At 38.2% G+C, this 10,847-nt stretch overlaps 1 protein-coding gene across 6 annotated transcripts in view; it reads left to right on the forward strand.

Moving 5' to 3' along the window:
* The window catches only part of COP1 (COP1 E3 ubiquitin ligase), a 259,066-nt gene extending 254,673 nt beyond the window's left edge, over positions 1-4,393 (forward strand). For all 6 annotated transcript variants that reach the window (XM_007989395.3, XM_007989399.3, XM_007989398.3 and 3 more), the window contains 2 exons: positions 2,003-2,047; positions 4,048-4,393. In XM_007989395.3, the coding sequence (XP_007987586.1) occupies positions 2,003-2,047; positions 4,048-4,065 (63 nt within the window). In that variant the 3' untranslated portion in view covers positions 4,066-4,393. The remainder of the gene's footprint in view (positions 1-2,002; positions 2,048-4,047) is intronic.
* Positions 4,394-10,847: the final 6,454 nt, after the last annotated feature.

The following is a 10,847-nucleotide window of genomic DNA, read 5'->3' on the forward strand; positions in this document are numbered from 1 at the left end:
CCATAATATTCCAAAGTTTATGTTTAAATTAATTCTAATAGTGAGTATTGTATTACCCATGTTCCTTTTTTGTTTTTCTTTTGAGACAGAGCCTTGCTCTATCGCCAGGCTGGAGTGCAGTGGTGCAATCTCAGCTCACTGCAACCTCCGCCTCCTGGGTTCAAGCAATTCCCCTGCCTCAGCCTCCTGCCTAGCTGGGATTACAGGCACATGTCACCACGCCCAGCTAGTTTTTTGTATTTTAGTAGAGATGGGGTTTCACCATATTAGCCAGGATGGTCTCAATCTTCTTTCTGACCTCGTGGTCTGCCCACCTCTGCCTCCCGAAGTGCTGGGGTTACAGGCACGAGTCACTATGCCCAGCCCCCATGTTACAATTTTTAAGAACATGTGCTGCTGATTTAAGGAAAATCCTCAGCTAGGAAAAGATCAACAATTCCCATGCCCATATGTCTTTATTTCTTCTTGATAAACCTATAATCTTTGATGCTACTGACTAATTCCAAGGAGTATTCTGGTTCCATTAAAAATTCTGCAGTAGTGGAGGACATTATTATTTTCTTGTATGCCATTAGTAACATGATGCACATTTTTGAAGAGCGGCTTTATTAGAAATAAAAGGGAAATTTTAAAAATGGAAATATATGAGTTTGTAAAGCACAACTTGCATATGTCAAAGAAACTAAAGTTTAACTCAGCTTAGCTGAAGTAACTTTTGTAATGTACAAGCCAAGAGTTTTCTTTCTTCTTAGTATTGCTTTGTCAGGAAGCCTGAAGGATATTTAGGTAGATCCTATCCTTCATTCAAGTTAGACCACTTTATCTGTTTCTCATAGCTGTTATTTGGACTTCATTTTTCTTTCTGCCACCTGGCCTGACCTCTATGGAAGTTTAAGTCTGTTTACCTCCTCTTAGCTGCCTACAATGGAAAGCAAAAGACTCCAACAAGTCAAAGTTCCAGAGCCCTATTAGATGCCCAATTTCCTACAGGAGGCATGTCTCCACTCTTCCTACTTTCTCAGATTCTCTCTAGTAAAGTCAGTCATGTCCATTTTTTTTTCCACCCTTCCTAATTTCCAGATAAATGTTTTTTCCTTGGCTTAGAGTAGAAAAATACTTCAACACATATATTCTCATCCAAGTAATCACCAAGTTTATTAAAAATGCATGTGCTGAATGATAGACTAATTGAAAGATAGCCCTTTTTCCCAAATGAATATTCACATTTTCTTGTTTTCCTAATACCAAATGTCCATCCATAGAGATTTGTGCCAAGGATGTTGGCAGGTTTTACATCAATTACTGGTATTTTATGAGAGAAAATGAATTAAGAAGAAGTGTTCTGGGGAAGCAATTATTCACTTTGTTTTTCTCAACTTACTCTTTTTTTCATTCTATTTCAGTCTTTGTTTCTTTTGGCTTTTCTTCCATTGACAATCTTTTTCCCTTTTATTTTTGTTTACATTCAAAAATGTCCTACTCTGCTTCTAACTTTTTATTCTTTTAATCAAAACTTACTCCTCAAAAGATGGGGTCTTAAGTTTAAAATGTAGTTAAAAACGTGTTAAAATTGTTTCTTCGGCTGAGCATGGTGACTCACGCCTGTAATCCCAGCACTTTGGGAGGCTGAGGTGGGCAGATCACTTGAGGTTGGGGGTTCGAGACCAGCCTGACTGACATGGAGAAACCCCCATCTCTACTAAAAATACAAAAATTACCCAGGCTGGTAGTGCATGCCTGTAATCCCAGCTACTCAGGAGGTGGAGGCAGGAGAATCACTTGAATCCGGGAGGTGGAGGTTGCGGTGAGCCGAGATCACGCCATTACACTCCAACCTGGGTGACAGAGCAAGGCTCCATCTCAAAAAAAAAAAAAATTGTATCTTCATATTAGATTCAATTGTCTTAGGAAGTGAAGAAAGATAGATGAAGAGGAAATTATCTCTTGGATTGCTTTCCAGGAAATCCTTCTCTATACTTTAAAAGCTCTTATTCTTTTCTAGGAGTCCAATGTGCTGATTGCTGCTAACAGTCAGGGTACAATTAAGGTAAGCTATTTACTGTATCTCCATTTTAAACTCAGGACCATTTTTAGACTGAAACAGGATTATGGAAATATACCATTGTACTGAGCCTTAGCGATCATCCCAAATCATGGGTCTCTGTCTCCTGGCAAATGGCTTGATTTAAGGAAAAAGAATAGGTAGCTTGCATCTGTGGAGAAGATGATAGTGCTTATTGAGGTTGTATGGATGCTAGATGGATTAATAGATGGTCAGTTTGAAAAACAGATAAAGACTAGTGAACATTCACTGGGGGCTAAGCACAGTTTAGCTTCTGTTATGCCAGTACAACTATCCCACAGGGCTTTCAGTAGACAGAACCCAAAACATAGCAGGAGATGCAAGATGCTTAGACATCACCAAATTTAAACATATGTTAGTCTTATTTTTTTCTCTTCCTCATGGTTCTCTTTCTTCTGTTCCCTAAAAAGTAGGTTTTTCCTCAGTTGTCAAAGGGGGGTAAAGTTATTTTAGTGTTCAGTTGAAAATTGATAAATGTGATTCAAGGAAGCCTAGCCATAAAACAAAAAGAAAGAAAATTGATTGATGCATATATAGCTCTTGTACATGATACGCTGGATAAATAAATCCTGAGATAAGCAGTGAACTTTCTAAACAAAACACCATTTTGGTCGAGTACCTGTTTTTTCCACATATTCTCTGCTTATTTGGTAGAAATATTAAAAGTTTTTTAACAAAACATGTGTGTGTTTCTCCTGCCACTTAGCATTTAATTTTGCCATAGCTTCCTTAGACTCATCATAAATGGAGAATGACCCATCAGCCAAGGCAGCAAATCCTAGCCTAAACATTATTCTACAGAGGTGAGATGAGCAAACTTAACGCAAAAGAACTGCACTAATTTACATGGTAGTCTCCTTTTTTAGGCAGCCAGTTTCTCTATTTGAAAAGCCTCTTTAGAGAACCACTAAGAGCTTAAATGAAAACAAGGTTTGTTAACTGATCAGTGTTTTTTATGTTCTGGAAGCCTCAAGCAAGATGGTAGAAGGTCTTGGAATATCCGATTTAAGTGGCTTTCTATAGTCTCTCAGTCTCTCTCTTACTCTCATGTCAAGGCATGAATTGAAAAGGTACACCTTACTCTTCAACAGGTTTATCCTTGGCACCAATTGGGATTGCCAACATATCTGCAAGAGCTCAAAACTACATAGGTTCTCCTAGGATCCCACTGACAAATCTAAGATTTTGTTCAGCATCATTGACCTCTTATGTTAAGTAGCCTAGTTACCTAATATAAAGACAAAAGCATTATGGAAGCACATATATTAGTCAAGCCTTAGCTGAGCAGCGGGGAAAGATTGCACGTTTAAATATTTGCTACTTAGTGAGCATTGTAGTGTCCATCTAATGTAATTCTTTTTGACAGTGTCTCGTAACTATCCTCCTGTTCTATGATCTTAGCCATTTGCTTCCTCTTAGTTTTAGCAGTATCACAGCTGACTTTTTATGACAATATACTACTTTAATTCTAAAAATACGAAGGATCTGGACACTAGATGATTGGCTAGAAATGGATGAAGCAGCAGGAAAGGGCAAGACTTCAGGTCCTGTATACCTTGATCATTATATACGGTGTTTATTGATGGAAGAAGAAAACAGATTAAAACCCTAAACAAGGATACTTAACACTTTCATAAGAAATGTGGAAAGATTCTAACATATATTCCAAAAATGTTACATTTGTGCTATGCATTAGCCAATTTATTTCTCCACGTGTTTTATGTAGTTTACCTTGAAGGCTCCCAAGTTAACTGTGGAGATAGCTAATCTGAAAGAGTTCGTGCAGCTGTTAAGCTGCAGGTCAGAAAGGATTAATGTCCAATCCATTCAAATTCTTTGACATTTTCCCACTTGAGAAACGTTTTTTAAATTTGCTTCTCTATTGGTTAATATAGTAGAGTCATTAAATTCCTTTTGTATCTTAAATGATTTTATTAAATGGATCCTTTTTTCCCCCCAATTAGGTGCTAGAATTGGTATGAAGGGTTAACTCAAGTCAAATTGTACTTGATCCTGCTGAAATACATCTGCAGCTGACAGTGAGAGAAGAAACAGAAAATGTCATGTGATGTCTCTCCCCTAAGTCATCATGGGTTTTGGATTTGTTTTGAATATTTTTTTCTTTTTTTCTTTTCCCTCCTTTATGACCTTTGGGACATTGGGAATACCCAGCCAACTCTCCACCATCAATGTAACTCCATGGACATTGCTGCTCTTGGTGGTGTGGTTATCTAATTTTTGTGATAGGGAAACAAATTCTTTTGAATAAAAATAAATAACAAAAAAATAATAAAAGTTTATTGAGCCACGGCTGAGCTTGGAAAGTTCCTGTCAAATGCAGCAAGAGATAACTCTTTTTAAGAAGTAGCATATGTGAACTATAATGTAACAGTGAATAATTTGTAAAGTTCATATTTCCCAATCTCTTTGGGAATTACGCATATCAGTGTAAACAAAATATAAAGTACATAGATTTCTGCCAGTGAATTTACTGTTTACAGTTGATAGAAAGATTGCTTTATAAAATTCTTCCTTCATTCTCTGACCAGATTTATATCATCAGCAAGTACCGTGTTGTCCAGTCTCTCCGAATCTGGCTAAGGATCTAAAATTTTGACCTGTTGAGACCACATTTAAACAGAAAGAGAATGTTAGTCTCTGACAGCTAGCTCTGTCTTTGCCTTTGAAATGTTACATAAACATACCATAAGCCCTAAATGTATACCAAACCAACTAGTCCATTGCTTTTAGTACCATCCTAGGCTGAGTAATGTCTTGGAGCAGGAGTCAGCAAACTTTTTCTGTAAAGGGCCAGATATATTTTAGGTTTTGCAGGTCATATGGTCAGTGTCACAACTATTCAGTTCTGCCAGTATAGCAGGAAAGCAGCCACAGACATATGTGAACAAATGTGCATGGCTGGGAAGTAGGCAGAGGGTCAGATTTGGCCCACAGACTCTAAGCCCTTAACTTAGAGGAAAAGGATTGAAAGCCCTGTTATCCAAATTTCTAAGCCATATGGTCACTTAGATTATATCTAGTTGGTTTTTATAAATTATTTTCAAATTGTAAAAGGAAAGAAGACCAGCAAGTCAAGCAAAAGCGATGTAAAGAGCTGCTTTAAAAGTTATCAACAAGGCCAGGCGCAGTGGCTCACGCCTGTAATCCCAACACTTTGGGAGGCCGAGGCGGGCAGATCACGAGATCAGGAGATGGAGACCATCCTGGCTAACACAGTGAAACCCTGTCTTTACTAAAAATACCAAAAAAAAAAAAAATGAGCCGTGTGTGGTGGCAGCGCCGGTAGTCCCAGCTACTTGGGAGGCTGAGGCAGGAAAATGGTGTGAACCTGGGAGGCGGAGCTTGCTGTGAGCCGAGATAATGCCACTGCACTCCAGCCTGGGCAACGGAGTGAGACTCCGTCTCAAAAACAAAAACAAAAATTATAAACTTATACACCACACATTTTATAAAAATAAACACTTGGAGAATAATAATAATAAATTTGGTTGAATAAAGATAATGCATGATGAAGGTAATCAGAATATCCCAATGTAGTCTTCCACTCAAGATTACTAAAACCTGTTATAGGTTCACATCTTCTTATCTGAAACACTTGGGGCCAAATGCATCATAGAACTTAGAAATTTTCAAGTATGGCCGGCCACAGTGGCTCACGCCTATTAATCCCAGTGCTTTGGGAGGCCAAGGCAGGTGGATCACTTGAGGTCAGGAGTTTGAGACCAGCCTGGCCAACATGGTGAAACACCGTCTCTACTAAATATAGAAAAATTAGCCAGACATGGTGGCGGGCAGCTGTAATCTTCGCTACTTCGGAGGCTGAGATGGGAGAATCACCTGAGCCCAGGAAGCAGAGGTTTCAGTGAGCCAAGATCGCGCCACTGCACTCCAGCCTAGGCAACAAAGACTACACAAGTATAGAAAATTAATAGAGTACATATACTAAATATTATGTAACAATCTCCAACAGAATTTAGAGCAGTAGTCCATAATCAAACACATTAATACTTCTGTAGCAGAATGCATAAATGTTCACATTACATGGGGTTAATTAACAGCCAAAAGCAGTTTTGTATCAGTGCAAGATCTGGTTTTACCACCAAACCAGTTCCTCAAGATCAGGTGAAACTTTTTTTTTTTTTTTTGTAGTTTTTTTTTCATTTTCAGATCAAGAGCAGCGTATCTTGGTTCTGTGAGTTAAGACCTGATAAACTTTTAGACTCAATTCCGAGAGTAAAAGTTAGTATCATTCCAAAATTATAGGTCACCAACCAGAACAATATTAGTTGCACATTGTTTCCAAGATTAATAAAGGACCTTTTGCAAAGATATAGAAAGAATATTCAAATGTAGAAAATCCTCCAGATATGAAGCAGAGAGTTAATGCCTCCTGAATGCATTTAAGTAGAAGCATATTACTGTGATTGTTTTATTTGGTGTCACTTTTTAAATGTTTATTTCAAACTGTATACATTGTGGGGCCGTTTAATTTATTTATGTTTGTAAGAATAAGGTACATTTAGTTATCAAAGGGATTTAGTTTTTAATTAAGAAAGCAGTGCTTCATTTAAGTATTTTTTCTAATTTTTTCTTGTAAACAGAAAGCGTTTTTAAATTTGAGATCATCTCTGCGAGATGTCAAGATCAAACTAATACTACTATTCCTTGCAAAAACAACATACTATTAAATAACTTAAAATTAATACATATTTTAACACCAAAAAACTCCTCACTCAAGAACAGTATAGCTTGTCAAAATGTTCCAGTTTAATCTTTACTTAAGTGGACTTGTAGGGGTTTCTCAGACATTAAAGATGGAACATTGTTTTTCTTTTTTAAATAGAGATGGGGTCTCCCTCTGTTGCCCAGGCTGGTCTTGAACTCCTGTCTTCAAGCAGTCCTCCTGCCTCAGCCTCCCAAAGTGATCAGATTACAGGTGCAAACCACCATGCCAGCCCATTCTTGAAGAATTTTTTTTGAGACAGGGTCTCGCACTGTCACCTGGGGTGCAGTGCAGTGGTACAGTCATAGCTCACTGCTCATAAACTCCTTGGGGCTCAAGCAGTCCTTCTGCCTTACCCTTCCACGTCCCTGAGAGCACAATTTATTTTTGTAGAGACAGGGTCTCACTATGTTGCTTATGCTGGTCTGCAACTCCTTGGCCTCCCAAAGTACTGTACTTGCACCCAGCCAAGATTGGAGAATTTTTTACAGTTCTTACAAGAAGATTGAACTATTAAATATCAAAAAACTTATGAGAGTGTGCTACAACTTCAGAAAGATTAGCCTGAACAATGAAGAGAGAAGTATGGGCTGAATTGAAAGAAGTGGAGGAGCCCAGTACAATGGAGCCTTCTAGAACATAACTTGAGAATTTGAATTTGGTCATAAAGGCAGTTAAAGGGAGGAGCTAAAGGGGATGGCATAATCTTGGTTTATGGTGAATGGGTAGATGGGATCAGGAGTGCAGTTAGGAAGGTGACCAGTCAAGAGTTTATGTGGACTTGGAGTAAGGTTGCAACATTATCCAACCTGAAAGTTTGTTTCAGCTATAGAGTTCAGCACAATCTTAATTCTTAATCTTGGAAGATTCTTAATTTTTAAAGTCATTGTCTTATAACTTGTGAACAACAAAGAATGTAACTCAGCAAATTTATTTCTTCGGTGGTTATACAATGTTCAGCCAGCAGTAAGTCACTTGGGAAACTCATGACCAAAATGCTCATGAGCTATTTTGGAGGACCAGTTCTCTAAGTCAGCAGACCTAGAAACTCTCCAGACCTGGTCCTAAATATAAGAGTAATTAGTCATTGCCTTTAATACAATTATGCAGATAAAACTGGGATTATTAGAAGTCTGCATACTTAGAAATGAAACATTAGGAGGTACTACCTTAGATCTTGAGCCTATTATGTTACATGACTAACATTAACACTTTACTAACAGTAGAAATGTGTTGTTCCTCCCAGAGCAGTTAGCTAACAAATCCACATGTGGCTTCTGGTTAATGTATTAGGCACTTCTGGACTCTTGGACTGAAAAGAAAATCATAGTGATATTCTAGACATATTTGTTGAGCTCCCCCTTTGTGCAGGGAACTATGTACTATGTACTCAGGATAGATATAAATAAGATTTGATCCCTAACCTCAAGAAGCTTGTTGTTCAGTGGGAGAAACAGATAAGTATACAGGGTATAAATACCATGATAGACAAAATCTTCAGGTATATGCAGGAAAAACATAGACTAGTGGGAGATTAAGAACTGGTAGAGGCAGTTTTCAGGATTTTTTGTGTGTGTGTGTGAGAATTAAGCTATAAGAGGCAAAGGAACATCTAGCCCAGTGGAAGCAAATTTTTTTTTAAGTATGAGTAGCTCCCATGGCCAAAACTGGAACAATTTGAACAACAAAATAAAGTAACATGAAATTATAACCCAAAGTATAAAATAAATATGTGAATCCATGTTGATATAAACAAATGATTGAATAAATACATAGAGAAGAGACAAATTTTCCATGAAGAATTCCAAATAATTTATGTAGATAAATCAAAGAGATGGAGCATAACTTTCCACTCCTTCAGTATCGTCTGTGCTTGTTGACTTCCCTCCCAAAGAGTACAGTATGGAAGAGGAGAAAAAAAGAGTCCATTTAAAATTGAGAAGCCTTACAAAGACTACCTTGGCCAGGTGATCAAGGTCAACATCCAAAGTGGTAAGTCATGTTGATAGAATATACTCTTGTTATGATGCAATGAAAAATGGAATTTTAACTCTGATCTTTCTTCCAAAAATAACCCTATAACCCCACCCTGAGAAGAACACCAGATGAATTCCTGTTGAGAGAACCTACTATAGCAGGGGTCTCCAACCACCAGGCTGCAGACTGGTACCAGTCTGTGGCCTGTTAGGAACCAGGCCACACAGCAGGAGGTGAGCGGTGGGTAAGCGAGCATTACCTCCTGAGCTCTGCCTCCTGTCAGATCAGTGGCGGCATTAGGTTCTCATAGGAGCACAGTCCCTATTGTGAACTGCACATGCGAGGGATCTAGGTTGCATGCTTTTTATGAGAATCTAATGCCTGATGAACTGACATGGAAGGAACAGTTTCATTCCCAAACCACCACCCCACCTCTCATTGTTTCAGCTAATAGAGTGCTCCACAGTTAATCTTGGAAGATTCTTAATTTTTAAAGTCATTACTGAGTTGCCATAGACATCTGGTCTATGGAAAAACTGTCGTCCACGAAACTGGTCCCTGGTGCTAAAAAGGTTGGGGACCGCTTTACTATAGTACCTGATACTAAATACCACAAATTAGCACTGTAATACCTGATCAGTGCTGAAAACTGTCAAAGTCATCAGAAACAAAGTCTGGGAATCTGCCGTAGCCATGAAGAGCCTAAGGACACTTAAATATACTGTACTATAACTGGATGGGATTTTAAAGCAGAAAAAGACGTTACATAAAAACAAATCTGAATAGTGTGGACTTTCCTTGATATTATTGTATCCACATTGGTTCATTAATTGTAACAAACATACCATACCAACATTAAGATGTAAACAGAAGAAGTGGAGTGTGAAGTATATGGGAACTCTCCTACCTTTGCAGTGTTTCTGTACATCTAAACATTGTTCCAAAATTAAAAGTTTATCAAAAAAACTTTTAAATGTTAAAGTATGAGGATTATTATAGTCAAAGTGCAAGACAAAGTAATGGGAGTGAAAGCTGGAGAAGTATAGATTGTAAATCAGTGATCTGTTCCAGTTGTCAACTTAAAATAGACACAAAGAATATGGAGTTTAGAGATTTACATTTCAGTCCCAGCTTTGTCACTAAGAAACTGTGTCGTTTTAAAGAAGATGGTAAACCTCTTCACTCCATATTTATCTCTCAGATTATGCTGAACAAAGTCCATAGTCATTCTTGGTGGTTTAGTCTCAGATATCTGAGTGCTTGTAGTTATTTATTTATTCTTTTTCCCAGAGATCATTACAGCTTCTTGATGAGAATCAAGAACTTTTTCCGTTCGTGTATGATTTTGTTACTTCAAAGGACAAATCACAAGTTTGTTCAGTTTTAGAGTCAAACTTCCTAGTGCCCAAATTCTGAAAGAGGTCTCAGGCTGGAAGTGGGTAGAATTTCTCATAAATTCTAAATTCAAGTTCCCGAACATGGTAGCAGTTCACGTTAATTATTGTGTGAAATAATCACCTTTGGTAAACAGCCAAAAGAAGTTTTTGTTGTTGTTGTTGTTGTTGTTTTTTGAGACACAGTCTTTGTTGCCCAGGCTGAAGTGCAGTGGTGCAGTCACAGCTCACTGCAGCCTCAGCCTCCCTTGCTCAAACAATCTTCCTTTCTTAGCCTCCTGAGTAGCTGGGACTACTGGCACACACCATCATGCCCAGCTAATTCTTTAATTTTTTGTGGAGATGAGCTCTCCCTATATTGCCCAGGCTGGCCTCAAACTCCTCCCACCTTGGTCTCCCAAAGTGTTGGGATTACAGGTATGAGCCACCACACCTGGCCCTGAAAGAATGATTTATCCTAGAAACTTGTTTGTGTGAGCTTCATTGGAAAAGCAGCCTAATAATTCAGTTCACTTCCTTCTTTGGTACCTTAGCTAGTAGTTTGTAATGGGTATAAGCAGTTATTCCAAAGCAATGAGTAAAGTTGTTGAGCCACTTGCATACAGTGGTTTCATTCCTTCAACAAAAATTTTAGTGGGCCAGGCATGGT

This window comes from Chlorocebus sabaeus, chromosome 25 (genome assembly GCF_047675955.1).
Source record: "Chlorocebus sabaeus isolate Y175 chromosome 25, mChlSab1.0.hap1, whole genome shotgun sequence".
NCBI classification, from domain to species: domain Eukaryota; kingdom Metazoa; phylum Chordata; class Mammalia; order Primates; family Cercopithecidae; genus Chlorocebus; species Chlorocebus sabaeus.